This window comes from Ranitomeya imitator, chromosome 1 (genome assembly GCF_032444005.1).
Source record: "Ranitomeya imitator isolate aRanImi1 chromosome 1, aRanImi1.pri, whole genome shotgun sequence".
Classification (NCBI taxonomy): domain Eukaryota; kingdom Metazoa; phylum Chordata; class Amphibia; order Anura; family Dendrobatidae; genus Ranitomeya; species Ranitomeya imitator.
This window is the reverse complement of record NC_091282.1, coordinates 81207587-81231526: the sequence shown is the minus strand read 5'-3', so window position 1 is coordinate 81231526 and position 23940 is coordinate 81207587. Positions and strand designations below refer to the sequence as shown.

Genomic DNA, 23940 nt, shown 5'->3' with positions numbered 1-23940 from the left:
TTTCTTTTGGGGGAGGCGTTTATACCGTTCCGCGTTTGGTAAAATTAATGAAGCAGTTCTATTCTTCAGGTCAGTTTGATTACAGCGATACCTCATTTATATCTTTTTTTATGTTTTGGCGCTTTTATACGATAAAAACTATTTTATAGAAAAAATAATTATTTTTGCATCGCTTTATTCTGAGGACTATAACTTTTTTTGTTTTTTCCACCAACATAGAAGAGGATTCTTTACTGTTAGGGCAGTGAGAATCTGGAATTGCTTGCCTGAGGAGGTGGTGATGGCGAACTCAGTCGAGGGGTTCAAGAGAGGCCTGGATGTCTTCCTGGAGCAGAACAATATTGTATCATACAATTATTAGGTTCTGTAGAAGGACGTAGATCTGGGGATTTATTATGATGGAATATAGGCTGAACTGGATGGACAAATGTGTTTTTTCGGCCTTACTAACTATGATACTATGTTACTATGTTATTTTTTTGCTGATGATGCTGTGTGGCAGCTCGTTTTTTGCGGGACAAGATGACGCTTTCAGCGGTACCATGGTTATTTATATCTGTCTTTTTGATCGCGTGTTATTCCACTTTTTGTTTGGCGGTATGATAATAAAGCATTGTTTTTTGCCTCGTTTTTTTTTTTTTTCTTACGGTGTTTACTGAAGGGGTTAACTAGTGGGCCAGTTTTATAGGTTGGGCCATTACGGATGCGATACTAAATATGTGTACTTTTATTGTTTATTTGTTTTTATTTAGATAAAGAAATGAATTTATGGGAATAATATATATATTTTTTTTTTTATTTAGGAATTTTTTTTTTTTTTTTACATGTGTGGAAATTTTTTTAAAAACTTTTTTACTTTGTCCCGGGGTGGACATCACAGATCGGTGATCTGACAGTTTGCACAGCGCTCTGACAGATCACCGATCTGTCTGAGAGCACTGCAGGCTTCACAGTGCCTGCTCTGAGCAGGCTCTGTGAAGCCACCTCCCTCCCTGCAGGACCCGGATGACACGGCCATCTTGGATCCGGGCCTGGAGCAGGGAGGGTAAGGAGACCCTCGCAGCAACGCGATCACATCGCGTTGCTGCGGGGGTCTCAGGGAAGCCCGCAGGGAGCCCCCTCCCTGCACGATGCTTCCCTGTACCGCCGGCACACCGCGATCATGTTTGATCGCGGTGTGTCAGGGGTTAATGTGCCGGGGGCGATCCATGACCATTCCTGGCACATAGCGCCGGATGTCAGCTGCGATAGGCAGCTGACACCCGGCCGCGATCGGCCGCGCTCTCCCCACGAGAGCGGCCGATCGCGCTGGATGTACTATTCCGTACTTGGGAAGTAGGGCCCACCCCACATGGACGGAATAGTACGGCCATTGGCAGAAAGGGGTAAAAAAGAGAAACCACAGTAGTTTGACAATAAATAGCTTCACCCAACCACTAACCATGAGTGGAGAAAATGTTTTGGTGTTATCATTCATATTCTCTGAAAAAAGCCCAAGAAAGCAAAAATTCTGCCAGGGTATGTAAACTTTGGAGCAAAACTATATACATATATATATATATATTTGGAACAGCACCAGACAAAATGCCTTAACCCCTTAACGACCGCCGATACACCTTTTAACGGCGGCAGTTAAGGGTACTTAAACCACAGTGCTGTTAATTAACGGCGCTGTGGAAAAAGTGAATAGCGCACCCCAGAGCCGGCACCCGGAAGATCTTTGGGGTCTCAGCTGCCGGGGGTAGCCTAGACCCCAAAGAACATATTCGGGGTCAGTTTTTACCGACCCCTGTTTTGCGATCGCCGGTAATTAACTGTTTACCGGCGGCCGCAAAAAAAAAAGCGATGTGTTATTCTTAGTGTTGAGCATTCCGATACCGCAAGTATCGGGTATCGGCCGATATTTGCGGTATCGGAATTCCGATACCGAGATCCGATATTTTTGTGATATCGGCTATCGGTATCGGATCAATAGGGATGTGTAAAATAAAGAATTAAAATAAAAAATATTGATATGCTCACCTCTCCGGCGGCCCCTGGACTTCACACTGCTAACCGGGAGGCTTCTTTGTTTAAAAAGCGCGCTTTCGGACCTGGGAATGACGTCCCGGGTTCTGATTGGCCGCGTACCGCCCATGTGACCGGCACGCGACCAATCAGAAGCCGCGACGTCATTCGCAGGTCCTCAATTCCTAGAATTAGCAGTTTTGTGAATGAGAATGATGTCGCGGCTTCTGATTGGTCGCGTGCCGCCCATGTGACCGGCACGCGGCCAATCAGAAGCCGCGACGTCATTCTCATTCACAAAACTCCTAATTCTAGGAATTGAGGACCTGCGAATGACGTCACGGCTTCTGATTGGTCGCGTGCCGGTCACATGGGCGGCACGCGACCAATCAGAACCCGGGACGTCATTCCCAGGTCCTAAAGGCGCGCATTTTAAACAAAGAAGCCTCCCGGTTAGCAGCGTGAAGTCCAGGGGCCGCCGGAGAGGTGAGCATATCAATATTTTTTATTTTAATTCTTTATTTTACACATCCCTATGGATCCCAGGGCCTGAAGGAGAGTTTCCTCTCCTTCAGACCCTGGGAACCATGAGAATACCTTCCGATACTTGATGTCCCATTGACTTGTATTGGTATTGGATATCGGTATCGGCGATACCCGATATTTTTCGGGTATCGGCCGATACTATCCGATACCGATACTTTCAAGTATCGGACGGTATCGCTCAACACTAGTTATTCTCTGTCCTCTGATGTGATTGCACATCAGAGGACAGAGAAATAGGGGGATTCGGGGACCCTGTTATACTTACTGGTGTCCCTGGGTCCTCCTGCGTCCCCTCCTGCCCGCCAGCTTTTTCATCAGGTAAGAAAATGGCGGGCGCATGCACAGTGCGCCCGCCATGATCTGCCGGCCGGCAGCTAGAGGAGTTGGGGCTAAATTTAGGGTTAGGGTTAGGGTTGGGGCTAAATTTAGGGTTAGGGTTAGGGTTGAGGCTAAATTTAGGGTTAGGGTTGGGGCTAAATTTAAGGTTATGGTTAGGGCAAGGGTTGGGGCTAAATTTAGAGTTAGGGTAAGGGCTAAATTTAGGGTTAGGGCTAGGGTTAGGCTTCTTTCACACTTGCGTCGGTACGGGGCCGTCGCAATGCGTATGCAGTTTTTCAACGCATCCGCTGCCCAGTCTATGTCCTGGGGAGGAGTGGGCGGAGTTACGGCCATGCATGCACAGACGCGACGTACAAAAATGTTACATTGAACGTTTTTTGTGACGACGGTCCGCCAAAACACAACAGATCCAGTGCACGATGGACGCGACGTGGGGCCATCCGTTGCGATCCGTCGGCAATACAAGTCTATGGGCAAAAAACGAATCCTGTGGGCACATTTGCAGGATCCATTTTTTGTCCAAAACGATGAATTGCGACAGATGCCACACGACGCAAGTGTGAAAGTAGCCTTAGGGCTAGGGTTAGGGTTGGGGCTAAAGTTAGGGCTAGGGTTAGGGTTGGGCTAGGGTTAGGGCTAGGATTGGGGCTAAAGTTAGGGTTAGGGTTGGGGCTAAATTTAGGGTTACAGCTAGGGTTAGGGTTGGGGCTAAAGCTAGGGTTAGGGCTATGGTTAGGGTTGGGTCTAAAGTTAGGGCTTGGGTTGGGGCTAAAGTTAGGGCTAGGGTTGCAGCTAAAGTTAAGGTTAGAGTTGGGATTAGGGTTAGGGTTTGGATTAGGGTTGTGTTGTGAATTTGCTTTTTGGCTCCCTCTAGTGGTTACTAGTTTTTTGACTCTGGTTTTTCTGTCTTTCCTTTTATCCGCACCTGGGTCGTTAGTTAGGGGCGTTGCTTTATAAGCTCCCTGGACACTCAGTTCTATGCCTGGCAACGTAGTTATCAGAGCTAATCTGCTGTGCTCTTGTCTACTGATCCTGGTCCGGTTATTCAGCTAAGTCATTTACTTTGCTTTTTGCTATTTGTTTTTGGTTTTGTATTTTTGTCCAGCTTGTTCCTAATCTGTATTCTGTCTTTTGCTGGAAGCTCTAGGGCGCTGGTGTTCTCCCCCCGGACCGTTAGACGGTTCGGGGGTTCTTGAATTTCCAGTGTGGATTTTTGATAGGGTTTTTTGTTGACCATATAAGTTACCTTTCTATATTCTGCTATTAGTTAGCGGGCCTCTCTGTGCTAAACCTGGTTCATTTCTGTGTTTGTCATTTCCTCTTACCTCACCGTTATTATTTGTGGGGGGCTTCTATCCTGCTTTGGGGTCCCTTTCTCTGGAGGCAAGAGAGGTCTTTGTTTTCCTCTACTAGGGGTATTTAGATTCTCCGGCTGGCGCGAGTCATCTAGGATCAACGTAGGTATGACCCCCGGCTACTTCTAGTGTTGGCGTTAGGAGTAGATATATGGTCAACCCAGTTACCACTGCCCTATGAGCTGGATTTTTGTATCTTGCAGACTTCCACGTTCCTCTGAGACCCTCGCCATTGGGGTCATAACAGTTTGCCAGGCCTATATTAAATGTTTAATGCATTGCAAAAGAGGGATTATAAGAAAGAAGATTCTGAGTTTTTTTTTTTCCTCTCTCATTTTTTTTTTTTTTCCTTCATCCCCTTTACCTCAGAGTGGCTTATGCTTGCTGCAGACATGAATGTCCAGACCTTGATTACAAGTGTGGACCAGCTGGCTACTCGTGTGCAGGGCATACAAGATTATGTTATCAGAAGTCCTGGGTCAGAACCTAAGATACCGATTCCTGAACTGTTTTCCGGAGACAGGTTTAAGTTTAGGAATTTCAAGAATAATTGTAAATTGTTTTTGTCCCTGAGACCCTGTTCATCTGGAGACTCCGCTCAGCAAGTAAAAATTGTTATTTCGTTCTTACGGGGTGACCCTCAAGATTGGGCTTTTTCGCTGGCGCCAGGAGATCCGGCATTGGCTGATATTGATGCGTTTTTTCTGGCGCTCGGTTTACTTTATGAGGAACCCAATCTTGAGATTCAGGCAGAAAAGGCCCTGCTGGCTATGTCTCAGGGGCAGGACGAGGCTGAAGTGTATTGCCAAAAATTTCGGAAATGGTCCGTGCTGACACATTGGAACGACTGTGCACTGGCCGCTAATTTTAGAAATGGTCTTTCTGATGCCATTAAAGATGTTATGGTGGGTTTTCCCATTCCCACAGGTCTGAATGATGCTATGGCACTGGCTATTCAAATTGACCGGCGATTGCGGGAGCGCAAGACCGCAAATTCCCTCATGGTGTTGTCTGAACAGACACCTAATTCGGTGCAATGTGATAGAAAAACCGCAAATTCCCTTATGGTGTTGTCTGAACAGACACCTGATTTAATGCAATGTGATAGAATCCTGACCAGAAATGAGCGGAAAATTCATAGACGCCGGAATGGCTTGTGCTACTACTGTGGTGATTCTACACATGTTATCTCAGCATGCTCTAAACGTATAGCTAAGGTTGTTGGTCCGGTCACCGCTGGAAATTTGCAACCTAAATTTATTCTGTCTGTAACTTTGATTTGCTCACTGTCGTCTTATCCTGTCATGGCGTTTGTAGATTCAGGTGCTGCCCTGAGTCTTATGGATCTGTCATTTGCTAAGCGCTGTGGTTTTACTCTTGAACCATTAGAAAATCCTATTCCTCTTAGGGGTATTGATGCTACGCCATTGGCAGCAAATAAACCGCAGTATTGGACACAGGTTACCATGTGCATGACTCCTGAACACCGCGAGGTGATACGTTTTCTTGTTTTACATAAAATGCATGATTTGGTTGTTTTAGGGCTGCCATGGTTACAGACCCATAATCCCGTCCTGGACTGGAAGGCTATGTCAGTTTCTAGTTGGGGCTGTCGTGGTATTCATGGGGATATCCTGCCTGTGTCTATTGCTTCTTCTACGCCTTCGGAAGTTCCGGAGTATTTGTCTGATTATCAGGATGTCTTTAGCGAGTCCAGGTCCAGTGCATTGCCTCCTCATAGGGACTGTGACTGTGCTATAGATTTGATTCCAGGCAGTAAATTTCCTAAGGGAAGACTCTTTAATCTGTCGGTACCTGAACATACCGCTATGCGTTCGTATATCAAGGAGTCTTTGGAGAAAGGACATATTCGTCCGTCTTCTTCCCCTCTTGGTGCAGGATTCTTTTTTGTGGCTAAAAAGGACGGATCTTTGAGGCCTTGTATTGATTATCGGCTTTTAAATAAGATCACTGTCAAATTTCAGTATCCTCTGCCGCTGTTGTCTGACTTGTTTGCCCGAATTAAAGGTGCCAAGTGGTTCACCAAGATAGACCTTCGTGGTGCGTACAACCTTGTGCGCATTAAGCAAGGTGATGAATGGAAAACCGCATTCAATACGCCCGAAGGTCATTTTGAGTACTTGGTGATGCCTTTTGGGCTCTCCAATGCGCCTTCAGTTTTTCAGTCCTTTATGCATGACATTTTCCGGAAGTATCTGGATAAATTTTTGATCGTTTATCTGGATGATATTTTGGTTTTTTCTGATGATTGGGACTCGCATGTGGAGCAGGTCAGGTTGGTCTTTAAAATTTTGCGTGAAAATTCTTTGTTTGTCAAAGGCTCAAAGTGTCTCTTTGGTGTACAGAAGGTTCCCTTTTTGGGGTTTATTTTTTCCCCTTCTGCTGTGGAGATGGACCCGGTCAAGGTCCGAGCTATTCTTGATTGGACTCAGCCCTCGTCAGTTAAGAGTCTTCAGAAGTTCTTGGGTTTCGCTAACTTCTACCGTCGTTTTATCGCTAATTTTTCTAGCGTTGTGAAACCTTTGACGGATATGACCAAGAAGGGCTCCGATGTAGCTAACTGGGCTCCTGCTGCCGTGGAGGCTTTCCAGGAGTTGAAACGCCGGTTTACTTCGGCGCCTGTTTTGTGCCAGCCCGATGTCTCACTTCCCTTTCAGGTTGAGGTGGATGCTTCGGAGATTGGAGCAGGGGCCGTTTTGTCGCAGAGAGGCCCTGGTTGCTCTGTTATGAAACCTTGTGCCTTTTTCTCTAGGAAGTTTTCGCCTGCCGAGCGAAATTATGATGTGGGCAATCGGGAGTTGTTGGCCATGAAGTGGGCATTTGAGGAGTGGCGTCATTGGCTCGAGGGTGCTAAGCATCGTGTGGTGGTCTTGACTGATCACAAAAATCTGATGTATCTCGAGTCTGCTAAACGCCTTAATCCGAGACAGGCCCGCTGGTCATTGTTTTTCTCCCGCTTTGATTTTGTTGTCTCGTATTTACCAGGTTCAAAGAATGTGAAGGCCGATGCTCTTTCTAGGAGCTTTGTGCCTGATGCTCCTGGAGTCGCTGATCCTGTTGGTATTCTTAAGGATGGAGTTATCTTATCAGCTATTTCTCCGGATCTGCGACGTGTGTTGCAGAGATTTCAAGCTGATAGGCCTGAGTCTTGTCCACCTGACAGACTGTTTGTTCCGGATAAGTGGACCAGCAGAGTCATTTCCGAGGTTCATTCCTCGGTGTTGGCAGGTCACCCGGGAATTTTTGGCACCAGAGATCTGGTGGCCAGGTCCTTTTGGTGGCCTTCTTTGTCAAGGGATGTGCGGTCATTTGTGCAGTCCTGTGGGACTTGTGCTAGAGCTAAGCCTTGCTGTTCTCGTGCCAGCGGGTTGCTCTTGCCCTTGCCTGTCCCGAAGAGACCTTGGACACATATCTCCATGGATTTCATTTCTGATCTTCCGCTATCTCAGGGCATGTCTGTTATCTGGGTGATATGTGATCGCTTCTCCAAGATGGTCCATTTGGTTCCTTTGCCTAAGCTGCCTTCCTCTTCCGATCTGGTTCCTGTGTTTTTCCAGAACGTGGTTCGTTTGCACGGCATCCCTGAGAATATTGTGTCAGATAGAGGATCCCAGTTCGTTTCCAGGTTCTGGCGATCCTTTTGTAGTAGGATGGGCATTGATTTGTCGTTTTCCTCTGCTTTCCATCCTCAGACTAATGGACAGACGGAGCGAACCAATCAGACTTTGGAGGCTTATTTGAGGTGTTTTGTCTCTGCTGATCAGGACGATTGGGTGACATTCTTGCCGTTGGCTGAGTTTGCCCTTAATAATCGGGCTAGTTCCGCCACTTTGGTTTCGCCTTTTTTCTGCAACACTGGTTTCCATCCTCGCTTTTCTTCAGGTCATGTGGAGTCTTCTGACTGTCCTGGGGTGGATTCTGTGGTGGATAGGTTGCAGCGGATCTGGAATCATGTGGTGGACAACTTGAAGTTGTCACAGGAGAGGGCTCAGCGCTTTGCCAACCGCCGCCGCGGTGTGGGTCCCCGACTACGCGTTGGGGATTTGGTATGGCTTTCTTCCCGCTTTGTTCCTATGAAGGTCTCCTCTCCCAAATTTAAACCTCGTTTTATTGGTCCTTACAAGATATTGGAAATCCTTAATCCTGTATCTTTTCGTCTGGATCTTCCTGTGTCGTTTGCTATTCACAATGTATTTCATAGGTCCTTGTTGCGGCGGTACGTTGTGCCTGTAGTTCCTTCTGCTGAGCCTCCTGCTCCGGTGTTGGTTGAGGGCGAGTTGGAGTACGTGGTGGAGAAGATCTTGGATTCTCGCCTCTCCAGGCGAAGACTTCAGTACCTGGTCAAGTGGAAGGGCTATGGTCAGGAGGATAATTCCTGGGTGGTCGCCTCTGATGTTCATGCGGCCGATTTAGTTCGTGCCTTTCATGCCGCTCATCCTGATCGCCCTGGTGGTCGTGGTGAGGGTTCGGTGACCCCTCACTAAGGGGGGGGTACTGTTGTGAATTTGCTTTTTGGCTCCCTCTAGTGGTTACTAGTTTTTTGACTCTGGTTTTTCTGTCTTTCCTTTTATCCGCACCTGGGTCGTTAGTTAGGGGCGTTGCTTTATAAGCTCCCTGGACACTCAGTTCTATGCCTGGCAACGTAGTTATCAGAGCTAATCTGCTGTGCTCTTGTCTACTGATCCTGGTCCGGTTATTCAGCTAAGTCATTTACTTTGCTTTTTGCTATTTGTTTTTGGTTTTGTATTTTTGTCCAGCTTGTTCCTAATCTGTATTCTGTCTTTTGCTGGAAGCTCTAGGGCGCTGGTGTTCTCCCCCCGGACCGTTAGACGGTTCGGGGGTTCTTGAATTTCCAGTGTGGATTTTTGATAGGGTTTTTTGTTGACCATATAAGTTACCTTTCTATATTCTGCTATTAGTTAGCGGGCCTCTCTGTGCTAAACCTGGTTCATTTCTGTGTTTGTCATTTCCTCTTACCTCACCGTTATTATTTGTGGGGGGCTTCTATCCTGCTTTGGGGTCCCTTTCTCTGGAGGCAAGAGAGGTCTTTGTTTTCCTCTACTAGGGGTATTTAGATTCTCCGGCTGGCGCGAGTCATCTAGGATCAACGTAGGTATGACCCCCGGCTACTTCTAGTGTTGGCGTTAGGAGTAGATATATGGTCAACCCAGTTACCACTGCCCTATGAGCTGGATTTTTGTATCTTGCAGACTTCCACGTTCCTCTGAGACCCTCGCCATTGGGGTCATAACAGGGTTGGTATTCGGGTTGGGGTTGACATTAGGGTTACGTTTGGGATTAGGGTTAGGTTTGGGATTAGGGTTAAGGTTAGGGTTGGGATTAGGGTTAGGGGTGTATTGGGATTAGGGTTAGGTTTGAGGTTAGGGTTGAGATTAGGATTAGGGTTGTGTTGGATTTAGGGTTTTGATTAGGGTTATGGTTGACATTAGGGTTGTTTTGGGGTAAGGGTTGTGATTATCGTTAGGGTTAGTGATTAGGATTATGGATCGGGTTGGGATTAGGGTTAGGGGTGTGTTGGGGTTAGGGTTGGAGTTAGAATTAGGGGGTTTCCACTGTTTAGGTACATCAGGGGGTCTCCAAACACGACAGCCAAATTTGTGCTCAAAAAGTCAAATGGTGCTCTCTCTCCCTTCAGAGCTCTGCCGTGCACCTAAACAGTGGTTTACCCTCACATATTGGGTATCAGCATACTCGGGACAAATTGGACAACAACTTGTGGGGTCCAATTTCTCTTGTTACCCTTGTGAAAATAAAAACTTGGGGGCTAAAAAATCTTTTTGTGGAAAAATTTTTTTTTTTATTTTCACGACTCTGCATTCTAAACTTCTATGAAGCACTTGGGCATTCAAAGTTCTCAGCACACATCTAGATAAGTTCCTTTGGGGTCTAGTTTCCAAAATGGGGTCACTTGTGGGGAGTTTCTACTGTTTAGGTACATCGGGGCTCTGCAAACGCAACATAACGCCCGCAGACCATTCTATCAAAGTCTGCATTCCAAAACGGCGCTCCTTCCTTTCCGAGCTCTGCCGTGCGCCCAAACAGTGGTTTACCCCCACATATGGGGTATCAGCCTACTCAGCATAAATCGCAAAATAAATTTTGGGGTCCAATTTCACCTGTTACCCTTGTGAAAGTAAAAATTTTGGGGAGAAAATATCATTTTTGTGGAAAAAAATATGATTTTTTTATTTTCATGGCTCTACATTATAAACTTCTGTGAAGCAGTTGGGGGTTCATAGTACTCACCACACATCTAGATAAGCTCTTTGGGGGGTCTAGTTTCCAAAATGGGGTCATTTGTGGGGGGGTTTCTACTGTTTAGGTACATCAGGAGCTCTGCAAATGCAAAATGACGCCCGCAGACCATCCCATCAAAGTCTGCATTCCAAGCGGCGCTCCTTCCCTTCCGAGCCCTGATGGGTGCCCAAACAGTGCCCCCCCACATATGGGGAATAAGCATACTCAGAACAAACTGGTCAACAGATTTTGGGGTCCAATGTCTCCTGTTACCCTTGAGAAAATAAAAAATTGCAGGCTAAAAAAATCATTTTTGAGGAAAACAAAAAGGATTTTTTATTTTCACGGCTCTAATATATAAATTTCTGTAAAGCACTTGGGGGTTTAAAGTGCTCACCACACATCTTGATAAGTTCCTTAGGGGGTCTAGTTTCCAAAATAGGGTCACTTGTGGAGGGTTTCCACTGTTTAGGCACATAATTGGCTCTCCCAACGCGACATGGCATCCGATTTCAATTACAGCCAATTCTACGTTGAAAAAGTAAAACGGCGCTCCTTCTCTTCCAAGCTCTGCGGTGCACCCAAACAGTGCTACCCCCACATATGGGGTATCGACGTACTCAGAAGAAATTGCACAACAATTTTGTGGTCTAATTTCTCCTGTTACCCTTGTGAAAATAAAAATTTGGGGCAAAAAGATCATTTTCGTAGAAAAAATGCGATTTTTTATTTTCACGGCTCTACGTTATAAACTTCTGTGAAGCACCTTGGTGCTTAAAATGCTCACCACACATCTAGATAAGTTCCTTAATGGGTCTAGCTTTCAAAATAGTGTCACTTGTGGGGGGTTTCCACTGTTTAGGCACATCAGGGGCTCTCCAAACGCGACATGGCATCCAATCTCAATTCCAGCCAATTCTACATTGAAAAAGTAAAACCGCACTCCTTCTCTTCCAAGCTCTGCGGTGCGCCCAAACAGTGGTTTACCCCCGAAATATTTTGTATCGGGGTATTCAGGAGAAATTGCACAACAAAATATATGGTTACATTTCTGCTTTTACACTTGTGAAAATAAAAAAAATGGTTCTGATGTAAAGTGTTTAAAAAAAAAAGTTAAATGTTCATTTTGTCCTTCCACATTGTTTCAGTTCCTGTGAAGCACGTAAAGGGTTAATAAACTTCTTGAATGTGGTTTTGAGCACCTTGAGGGGTGCAGTTTATAATGGTGTCACACGTGGTTATTTTCTACCATATAGACCCCTCAAAATGACTTCAAATGTGATGTAGTCCCTAAAAAAAAATGGTGTTGTAAAAATGAGAAATTGCTGGTCAACTTTTAACCCTTATAACTCCCTAACAAAAAAAAATTTTGTTTCCAAAATTGTGCTGATGTAAAGTAGACATGTGGGAAATGTTATTTTTGAACTATTTTTTGTGACATATCTCTCTGATTTAAGGGCATAAAAATACAAAGTTTGAAAATTGCAAAGTTTTAAATTTTTTTGCCATATTTCCATTTTTTTCATAAATAATCGCAAGTAATATCGAAGAAATGTTACCACTAACATGAAGTACAATATGTCACGAAACAACAGTCTCTGAATCAGCGGGATCTGTTAAAGCATTCCAGAGTTATAACCTCATAAAGTGACAGTGGTCAGAATTGTAAAAATTGGCCCGGTCATTAAGTACCAATTTGGCTCTGTCACTAAGGGGTTAACAAAGTGCACACATCCCCAGCCAGCAGTCTCAGAAGTCTCCTTACAATAGTAGAAAAAAGGGGGAAACAGCACAGCAGACCTTCAGAAAAAAAAGTGATGTTTATTGCCCAAATGGCGTGGCGACGTTTCAGATACAATCCTTTCTCAAGCCTTTTTTATTTATTTATTTATTTTTTTTGAGAAAGGATTGTATCCGAAACGTCACGCCACGCCATTTTTGCAATAAACATCACTTTTTTTCTGGAGGTCTGCTGTGATGTTTCCCCCTTTTTTTCTACTTTATAAATATACAGTACAGACCAAAAGTTTGGACTCACCTTCTCATTTAAAGATTTTTCTGTATTTTCATGACTATGAAAATTGTACATTCACACTGAAGGCATCAAAACTATGAATTAACACATGTGGAATTATATACTTAACAAAAAAGCATTCAAACTAAATTTGACAGGTGCATAAGTATGGGCACCCTTATCATTTTCTTGTTTTAAATACTCCTACCTACTTTTTACTGACTTACTAAAGCACATTTTTTTGTTTTCTAACCTCATTGAGCTTTGAACTTCATAGCCAGGTGTATGCAATCATGAGAAAAGCTACTTAAAGTGGCCACTTGCAAGTTGTTCTCCTGTTTGAATCTCCTCTGAAGAGTGGCATCATGGGCTCCTCAAAACAACTGTCTAATGATCTGAAAACAAAGATTATTCAACATAGTTGTTCAGGGGAAGGATACAAAAAGCTGTCTCAGAGATTTAACCTGTCAATTTCCACTGTGAGGAACATAGTAACGAAATGGAAGAACAGAGGTACAGTTCTTGTTAAGGCCAGAAGTGGCAGGCCAAGAAAAACATCAGAAAGGCAGAGAAGAAGAATGGTAAAATCAGTCAAGGACAATCCTCAGACCACCTCCAGAGAGCTGCAGCATCAACTTGCTGCAGATGGTGTCACTGTGCATCGGTCAACTATACAATGCACTTTGCAACCGGAGAAGCTGTATGGGAGAGTGATGCGAAAGAAGCCATTTCTGCAAGCACGCCACAAACAGAGTAGGCTGAGGTATGCAAAAGCACATTTGGAGAAGCCAATTTCTTTTTGGAAGAAGGTCCTTTGGACTGATGAAATCAAGATTGAGTTGTTTGGTCATAAAAAAAGGCTTTATGCATGGCAGCCAAAAAACACGGCATTCCAAGAAAAACACTTGTTACCCACAGTAAAATTTGGTGGAGGTTCCATCATGCTTTGGGGCTGTGTGGCCAATGCTGGCACCGGGAATCTTGTTAAAGTTGAGGGACACATGTATTCCTCTCAGTATCAGCAGATTCTTAACAATAATGTTCATGAATCAGTGACAAAGTTGAAGTTACGCAGGGGATGGATCTTTCAGCAAGACAATGATCCAAAACACCGGTGCAAATCTACTCAGGCATTCATGCCGAGGAATAATTCCACTGTTCTGGAATGGCCATCCCAGTCCCCAGACCTGAATATAATTGAACATCTGTGGGATCATTTGAAGAGGGCTGTCCATGCTCGGCGACCATGAAACTTACCTGAACTGGAATTGTTTTGTAAAGAGGAATGGTCAAAAATACCTTCATCCAGGATCCAGGAACTCATTAAAAGCTACAGGAAGCGACTAGAGGCTGTTATTTTTGCAAAAGGAGGATCTACTAAATATTAATGTCTTTTCTGGTGGGGTGCCCATACTTATGCACCTGTTAAAATTTGTTTGAATGCAGATTGCACATTTTCTGTTAGTACAATAAACCTAATTTCAAGGTAGAAACATTACTGTGTCCAACAGGTATTAGATATATGAAACTGAAATAGGTGTTGCAAAAAAAACAATTTTTATAAAACATTAAACTTAAGATTAATAGGGGTGCCCAAACTTTTTCATATAACTGTGTATATATATATATATATATATATATATATATATATATATATATATATATATATACAGTATAAAGCCGGCAATCCAGCAGCCGTGTAGTGTAAAATAACAGCAGGAGCCAACAATATACAATAGATGGATTACATACAGTAATATAGATTTCAGTGACAGATACAATGAGTACAGTAGTACAGTGTGTGTGCAGCTTACTGTACATGTATTTAATTAATAAAAGATTATTTTTCTGAAAAAAAAATGGCATGGGCTCCCATGTAATTTTCTTAACCAGCAGAGGGAAAGCCAACGGCTGGAGGCCAATGTTTATACCCTTGGAAGGGATAGTACCCATGGTGCTTCCCAGGCTATTAATATCAGCTCACAACTGTATGCTTAGCCTTTACTGGTGGCAAGTGGGTTTCATATTTGTGGGTTTGATGTCACCTTGTATTGTCAGGTGACATCAAGCCCTCGGCTTAGTAATGGAGAGGCGTCTATAAGACACCGATCCATTACTAATCCTACAGTTGTATTGTAAATAAAGACACAGCCAGAATAAAGTCTTTTATTAGAAATAAAAGAAAACACAGTTTTACTTTTTAAATTAAAAATAACAAACACAGTTATACTCACCTAACGCCTATTGCACCAAAGTCCTCGTTATCCTGTAAAAAAAAACAAAAATAAAAAACAACAATATCCCTCACTTGTCGGTCGTTCTGTCCCATGCCATAATCCATGTCTAGGGGAAAAACAGTTTTCAACCTGGACGGTGACAAATGCGACCGTCCAGGCTGAGAACCACTCGTGAATGAGCCGCTGTGAATGCAGACTCAGTGACCCTGCCTTGGCAAGGCTGGTTGTCAAAAATGGGGGGGGGACCCCTCGCCATTTTTTAAAATTATTTATATACTTAAAAAATATAGCGGGGGACCCTCTATTCTTGATAACCAGCCTTGTTGAAGTTGATAGCTGAGGGTTGCAGCCCCCAGCTGTGAGTTTTGCCTGGCTGGTTATCAAAAATACAGGGGAACCCACATGGTTTTTTTTAATTATTTATTTGCAGTGCAGCAGCTGGCTAATGAATACTCCCATCAGCCATTCCTTCTCTCGATGTTATTAGCAGCAGCAGGTGTCGGTTGATGAGAGCTGTAGTCCCATCAGCTGACACCAGTGACCGGAGGTAAGCTTTATACCTCCGATCACAGCTGAGCATTCACACTGTCTTTTGACAGTGTGGGAGCCGCAGCTCTCTGACCAGCAGTGATGATTTCACCGCCTATCAAAAATGGTGTTTGCCACGCTGTCATGCATATGACAGCGTGACAAACACCCGGTGTTCAAGCAGCAGAACCCGAATAGTAACACGGACTTCCCTGAACAGTAGGTTTTCGGTATGGACGCCTAACTTTACTGTTCGGGTTCGCCCATCTCTAATAACCAGCAAAGGCTATGCAGCCAGCTGCAGGCTGACATTAATAGCCTTGGAAGGGGCCAGGAGTACTGCCCCAAGCCAAAAACATCAGTTCTTAGCCAACCCAGAAAAGGCACATCTCTAAAATGTGCCAATTCTGGCAATTAGATTGCTATTCCCACTTGCCCTCTAGCTGTGGCAAGTGGGGTGATAGTTGGGAGGATGGGGTTGATGTCACCTTTGTATTGTCAAGTGACATCAAGCCCTGAGGTTAGTAATGGAGAGGTGTCAATAAGATACCCCTATTACTAATCCCAAAGTCATATTGTATAAAAACACACAGAGAAAAAAGTCCTTTAATTGAAAGAATGACACAGACTCCTTTAATAAATCTTCATTAAACCATACTTACGACCTCGCACATTCCGCCGACATCATTGTCTTCTGCAAAAGAGTTAAAAAACAAACAACAATATTCCTCACCTTTCCGCAGAGAAGATGATAATCCATTTGTCCCATGATGGGTCTAGCTCTGCTACATCTAGATGGTAGGCTGCATGGTTGTATATGTTTAGGAGATATCATTAAAGGATGGTGGACATTATCAAAGGATGGGGGCTAGGACGAGGAACATTATTATAGGACAGAGGACATTAATTTACAGGGTTTCACAGATCTAACCAACCTGCTAGTGGTGGCCCCGGTCCAAATTTAGCATAGGACTGTATATAGCGATATGTATGTTTAACTTATATAATGAAATTAGTAATTTACATTTATTTATTATCATTTTAGATTCTTGGAAGCTACAACAGAGGTAACATAAGCACAGAGAAGCTGGTCAATGAGATACTTTCTATTGCAAGCGAGCCAAAAGACAAACACTTCTTTAACGTCTCCGAAGAACTGGCTTTGTCAACCATTGTGGAATCATTGGGAGAAAGGATATTTGCCCTAGAAGGTAATATTAGGTGGTAGATGCTCCTATAACTATAATTTTGACCTATTAACCACTGACATTTAAGCCTGATTCATTATTGCTTTTCAACATTCAAACTTTTACTGAACAGGTCACAGTTATTACAGTGGAGCATGTGGAATAGAGTAAAATAGGTTAAAGGCTTTCCCTCAGGTACCGGACATAACTTTAGCCCTAACACTCTTTCCCGATATAGTATCCCATTTCCTGCTGTCTCCACTACCTCTAGGGATCCCTCTTCATCGGTGGCAGTGCACCCAGAATCCATTATCCTCCACGTTTGAGGATCCGTGTCCATCTTCCCCTGCAGGCCTGCAGGTGCCATGTGCCGGATGGCCTAAGTTCCAAATCTTGAGGTCCTAGTCTTATAAATGGATCAACATAAATGAGTTATATGGCAATCTACTGGCCCGAGTGATAGGGCCATGTTAGCCCTAGCAGTGCACTGCACTTTAACTCCACCAACAACTTGCTTAAATCTACCATTACTCCTAACAACACATATAACTAGGAAGTCCCTCTCCTTTTATTAACACTATAACCCTCCCATCTGTGGGTCTGTACCTAATATTAACTATTTCTTATGTATATTGCTAATAAACCTTGCTTCTTTTTAGCTATAAACAATTATCTTTATACACTATCATTGGGTTTTGGCAATTGCCCCGCTTTTCTACATATTGGCATAACATATTATAGGGATTATACACATACATACATACATATTAAATGCATAAAATGCATAACACTGTTCACATTACACATATGCATACGGCAGTGGTTAAAAAGTAAAAGGGTGGTTTGTTTTATTTCAAATAAAGAACTTTATTCTGGTTGTGTCTTTATTTACAATATAACTAAAGGATTAGTAATAGATAAGCTTTGTATAGGCACCTCTCTATTACTAATCCGTGGGCTTGATGTCACCGGAAAATACAAAGGTGACATCAACCCCACAAATATGAACCTCACTTGTCACAGCTACAGGGCAAAGCACCAGAATTAGCACATCTGATAGATGCATTTTTACTGGGCTTCTTTTTTTAAGGCTGGAAGGGGCCCATATCCATGGCCCCTTCTAGCCTGAGAATACCAGCCCTCAGCTGTCTGCTTTAGATTGGCTTGTTGTCAAAAATGGGGGAAAGCCCACACCATTTTTTAACCCCTTTACCCCAAAGGGTGGTTTGCACGTTAATGACCGGGCCAATTTTTACAATTCTGACCACTTTCCCTTTATGAGGTAATAACTCCGAAACCCTTCAACAAATCCTAGCGATTCTGAGATTGTTTTCTCATGACATATTGTACTTCATGTTAGTGGTAAAAATTTATTCGATATAACTTGTGTTTATTTGTGTAAAAAACGGAAATTTGGCAAAAATTTCGCAATTTTCAAATTTAGAAATTTTATTTTGTTAAACCAGAGAGTTATGTGACACAAAATAGTTAATAAATAACATTTCTCACAGGTCTACTTTACATCAGCACAATTTTGGAAACAAAATTTTTTTTTTGCTAGGAAGTTATAAGGCTTAGAATTTGACCAGCGATTTCTAATTTTTACAACAACATTTACAAAACCATTTTTTTAGGGACCACCTCACATTTGAAGTCATTTTGAGGGGTCTATCAGGCAGAAAATACCCAAAGTGACACCATTCTGAAAACTGCACCCCTCACGGTACTCAAAACCACATTCAAGAAGTTTATTAACCGTTCAGGTGTTTCACAGGAGCAGAAGGAACGTGGAAGGAAAAAATGAACATTTTACTTTTTAGTCACAAACATGATCTTTCAGCAATAATTTTTTTATTTTCCCAAGGGTAAAAAGAGAAAATGGACCGCAAAAGATGTTGTCCAATTTTTCCTGAGTATGCTGATACCCCACATGTGGAGGGAACCATTTTTTGGTCGCACGGCAGGGCTCAGAAGGAAAGGAGCACCGTTTGACATTTTCAAGCTAAAATTGGCTGGAATTGAGATCGGCGCCATGTCACGTTTGGCGAGCCCCTGATGTGCCTAAACAGTAGAAACCCCCCACAAGTGACCGCATTTTGGAAACTACACCCCCTAAGGAACTTATCTAGGTGTGAGTTGAGCACTTTGAACCCCCAGGGACTTCACAGAAATTTATAATGCCAGGGCGTGAAAATAAAAAATCCTATTTTTTCCACAAACATGATCGTTTAGTCCCAAATTTTTTATTTTCACAAAGGGTAACAGGAGAAATTTGACTCCAAACATTGTTGTCCAATTTGTCCTAAGTATGCTGATACCCAATATGTCGCGGGTAACCACTGTATGGACACACAGCAGGGCTCAGAAGGAAAGGAGCGCCTTTTGACATTTTCAAGGTAAAATTGGCTGGAATTGAGATAGGACGCCATGTCACGTTTGGCGAGCCCTGATGTGCCTAAACAGTGGAAACCACCCACAAATTACCCCATTTTGGAAACTACACTCCCTAAGGAATTTATCTAGGTGTGTGTTGAGCACTTTGAACCACCAGGGACTTCTCAGAAAGTAATAATGCCAGGGCGTGAAAATAACAAATCCTATTTTTCCACAAACATGATCGTTTAGTCCCCAATTTTTTATTTTCCCAAGGGTAACAGGAGAAATTGGACACCAAAAGTTGTTGTCCAATTTATCCTGAGTACGCTGATGCCCCATATGTGGGGCGGGACCACTGTTTGGGCGAACGGCAGGGCTCAGAAGGAAAGGAGCGCCGTTTGACATTTTCAATCTAACATTGGCTGGAATTGAGATTGGACGCATGTCGCATTTGGCGAACCCCTGATGTGCCTAAACAGTGGAAACCCCCCACAAGTGACCCCATTTTGGAAACTAGACCCCCTAAGGAACTTATCTAGGTGTGTGTTGAGCACGTTGAACCCCAAAGTGCTTCACAGGAGTTTATAATGCCCGGGCGTGAAAATAAAAAATTTTTTTCCACAAACATGATCTTTTAGTCCCCAATTTTTTATTTTCCCAAGGGTAATAGGAGAAATTGGACCCCAAAAGTTGTTGTCCAATTTGCCTTGAGTACGTTGATACCCCATATGTGGGGGGAACCACTGTTTGGGCACGTCGGGACTCAGTGACGTTTTGGAATGCAGACTTTGATGGAATGGTCTGCAGGCGTCATGTTCCGTTTTTAGAGCCCTTGATGTGCCTAAACAGTAAAAAAAACACAAGTAACATCATTTTGGAACCTAGACCCCTAAGGAACTTACCTAGACGTGCCCCCTCTTTGGAACTAATCTACTGGTTCCTGTAAAATAAATTAGTAGTGCATGGAGGTGTGGTACAATTTGAAGCAATCCTTCATACACAGGCCAGGTGTGTCAGGGCAGGTGTCGTATTGATAGATGATGTCCTTGCGTATTCCTCTTTTGTAGCACACTCAGCACCTTTTTTGTGGCTTACCTTTACTTCCAGGTGGCGGAACCACCCCCGGAAAATGCTGACCTGGTATGATTCGAGCACCCTCAGTTCGGGAAGTACTGGGGCCTGCTCCTTCCCTCGTGCCAAATATCAGGGCCTTAACCACTACCTCCTGGAACTGAAGGTATGACGTATCTGTGTGGCATGCACATTGTGACAGCAGGAAAGCATTGAGCATTGCCATTTGTACGATGTACACTGACAGCTTTTTGTACCACACCTTGGCCTTTCTCAAAGCACTATGGTTGGAGGAGTTGATTGGAGAGATCAACGCCCCCCATGTTTTTGTTGTACCCTAATACACAGTCCGGTTTGCTGACCTGTGTAGAGGTACCTTGTACAGTGCTGAGGGCGCTGCCATCACCGTGTATGGTGGTCAAGAGTAGAACATCCCTTTTGTCCTTGTACTTGACCACCAGTAGGTGATCGCTACATTGGGCTCTGCTCTCACCTTTTCTGAGCATCTGCCCAAGTAGCGTCTTCGGTAGGCCTCTCTGATTTTTGCGGACAGTACCTCACGCAGAGAGGGATTTGTAGAGTGGGATGCTGGAATAAAATTTATCGGTGTATAGGTGATAACCTTTATCCAGCAGTGGGTGCACCAAATTCCACACAATTTTCCCACTCACTCCCAGGACAGGGGGACACTCAGGGGGCTCATTCCTGGTGTCCTTCCCTTAGTAGACTTTAAAGCTGTAGGTGTACCCTGAGGTACTCTCACACAGCTTGTAGAGTTTGATTCCGTACCTGGCCCTCTTGTTGGGCAGGTATTGACGGAATCTGAGCCGCCCCTTAAAATGAACCAAGGATTCATCCACGCAGATGTCCTTTTGGGGCACGTACACTTCAGCAAACTTTTTGCTGAAGTGTTCGATGACCGGACGAACTTTGAACAGACGGTCAAAGTTGGGGTCATCTCGTGCGGGACACTGTGCATTATCGGAATAATGCTGAAATTTATGGATGGCCTCAAAACGCGTCTGGGCCATGACCTTTCGGAACACTGGAGTGTTGTATAAAATATCAATACTCCAATATTGCCAAATTTCTGGCTTCTTCAGGATCCCCATATGAAGGACCACGCCCCAAAACTGCATCATTTCAACTGCGTCTACAGGAGACCAGTTAGAAAATGATGAACCGGGGTTTGTTCCAAAAATTGCCGATCATACAAATTAGTTTGCTCCACCATGAGTTTAATAAAATCCTCAGAGAAAAAGACTTTGAAAAAGTCTTTCTGTGAGGCTGGTGGTGTCAAACTTGATTCCTGATTCTGCCACAAAATCAGGAATCAGTGGCTCGTAATTTTTGGGGGGCGAGGTCCAAAAGTGGGGCATGCTGGTTCTTCTTCAGGAGTGGGCACTGCCTCATCTTCATCTGCTTCTGTCCTGCAACGTCTGCGTGGCGGTTCCACAGGACCTGAAGAGGAAGATGAGGAGGAGGAAGAGGATGAAGAATCTGAAGAGTAAAGGAATGTGGGATTCTCTCCCTCGCTATCAGTGTCGGAGGCAATGAAAAAATATGCCTCCTCCAATGAATAGCGCTGTTGGGACAAACGGGACGAGCGGGACTTTTTTTGTAAGTATGGTGCTTGGGTGTACTTTATTGGTAACTATGTGTACGTGTGGGGGGGATAGTGTTTGGTGCAAACTATTCTGAAAGAAAAAGCTGAAGGGAAAAAAAAAGCAAATAGGGAGAAAATAATACCTGTGAAAGGAAAAGTTTAAAACAGCAGGCCCTAGCTCTGATAAGTGAACCGCGTCACTTATCAAAGTTTGGTGGCTGCTGAGTGTGCAAACGGGGATGTGAAAAAAAAGTGGCAGGCACGAGAGCTCTGATAAGTGAACCGCGTCACTTATCAGAGTTCGGCGGCTGCTGGGTGTGCGAACGAGGATGTGAAAAAAAACGGCAGGCGCGAGAGCTCTGATAAGTGAACCGCATCACTTTTCAAAGTTCGGCGGCTGCTGGGTGTGCGCACAGGGATGTGAAAAAACAAAAAACAAAAGGGAAGGCAAGGGTTAGACGCGGCAGCTGGGTGAGCACACGGGGATGGGGAAAATAAAAAGAAAAGGGAAGGCACAGGTAAGACGCAGCGGCTGGGTGAGTGCACGGGGATGGGAAAAAAAAGTGAAGGCATTGATTAGATGCGGTGGCTGGGTGAGCACACGGGGATGGGAAAAAAAAGAAAAGGGAAGGCACGGGTTAAATGCGATGGCTGGGTGAGCGCACTGGGATGGGAAAAAAAAGTGAAGGCATGGGTTAGATGCGGTGGCTGGGTGAGCACACGGGGATGGGAAAAAAAGAAAAGGGAAGGCACGGTTAGATGCAGCGGCTGGGTGAGCGCACGGGGATGAGGAAAAAAAAGACAAGGGAAGCCATGGGTTAGATGCGGTGGCTGGGTGAGAGCATGGGGATGGAAAAAAAAGACAAGGGAAGGCACGGGTTAGACGCAGCGGCTGGGTGAGTGCACTGGCATGGGAAAAAAAAAGAAAAGGGAAGGCACGGGTTAGACGCAGCGGCTGGGTGAGTGCACGGGAATGGAAAAAAAACAAAAAGGGAAGGCACGGGATAAATGCGATGGCTGGGTGAGCGCACTGGGATGCAAAAAAAGAAAAGTGAAGGTATGGGTTAGATGCGGCGGCTGGGTGAGCACACGGGTTGGGAAAAAAAAGAAAAGGGAAGGCACGGGTTAGATGCGGCGGCTGGGTGAGCGCACGGGGATGGGAAAAAAAAAGACAAGGGAAGCCACGGGTTAGACGCGGTGGCTGGGTGAGAGCACGGGGATGGAAAAAAAAAGACAAGGGAAGGCACGGGTTAGACGCGGCGGCTGGGTGAGCGCGCGGGGATGGGTAAAAAAAAGAAAAGGGTAGGCACGGGTTAGATGCGGCGACTGGGTGAGTGCACGGGGATGGGGAAAAAAAGAAAAGGGAAGGCATGGGTTAGACGCGGCAGCAGGGTGAGCGCACGGGGATGGGAAAAAAAAACAAAACAAAAGGGAAGGCACGGGTTAGATGCGGCAGCTAGGTGCACACGTGGGGGTGTGAAAAAGAAAAGTGAGCACGGGTGTTGATCGGTGAACTGCGTCACCAATCAATGCTCAGCGGTGCTAAGGGGGTGAAAAAGAAAAGTGAGCACAAGTGTTGATTGGTGAACTCCGTCACCAATCAACAATCGGCGGCTGCTACATTTGGGCATGGAAGCCGCGCAAAGTGGGGGTGGAGGGAAAAAGGGAAGGGGGGATGGGGGGCCTACTGTGCCTACTGTGGCACCACAAGTCCCAGCACAGGAGGGGATCTCTCAGCGTGACCGCTCTGCAGGAATCCTCAACTAGTGTGAGGATTCCTGCAGAGCAGTCAGGCAGGTCAGGGACAGGTGAGACAGGTCACAGAGCAGTCATACCACTGCTGTGACCTGTGATTGGTGGGATCGATGATCACATCGATCCCACCAATCCGAGGAGGCCCTGGTGATGCAGGTGTTGCTAGGCACCGGCCTATGATCGGAGTTCACAGCTCCGATTCTAGGCAGATCACCGGCAGGTCACCATCAGGGCACAGGGCGGTCACACCGCTGCTGTGCCCTGTGATTGGCGTGATCGATGATCACATCGATCGCGCCAATCAGTAGCTGCTGGCTCCGGAGTAGGATCAGTGCTATTACAGCACCGATCCAGGAAGTTACCAGCAGGGCACAGCGTGGTAACACCGCCGCTGTGCCCTGCGATTGGCGCGATTGATGTGATCGTCGATCGCGCCAATCTGGGGGTTTTGGCCGATGCCTGGCGTTGCCAGGCACTGGCCTAGGATCGAGTACATTGGTACTCGATCCTAGCCTGGGACCTTACTGTTTCAGCCAATCTGATTGGCTGAAACAATGAGAAAGGCTGCAATTGGCTGTTCAGAATTGAACAACCAATCACAGCGATCAGGAGGCCGGGGGGGCGGAGACAGACCCTGGGA

At 44.9% G+C, this 23940-nt stretch overlaps 1 protein-coding gene across 1 annotated transcript in view; it reads left to right on the top strand.

Moving 5' to 3' along the window:
* The window catches only part of ITGA1 (integrin subunit alpha 1), a 345166-nt gene that overhangs the window by 183953 nt on the left and 137273 nt on the right, over positions 1 to 23940 (top strand). The window contains exon 9 of the mRNA XM_069748575.1: positions 16351 to 16516. Within this exon, the coding sequence (XP_069604676.1) occupies positions 16351 to 16516 (166 nt within the window). The remainder of the gene's footprint in view (positions 1 to 16350; positions 16517 to 23940) is intronic.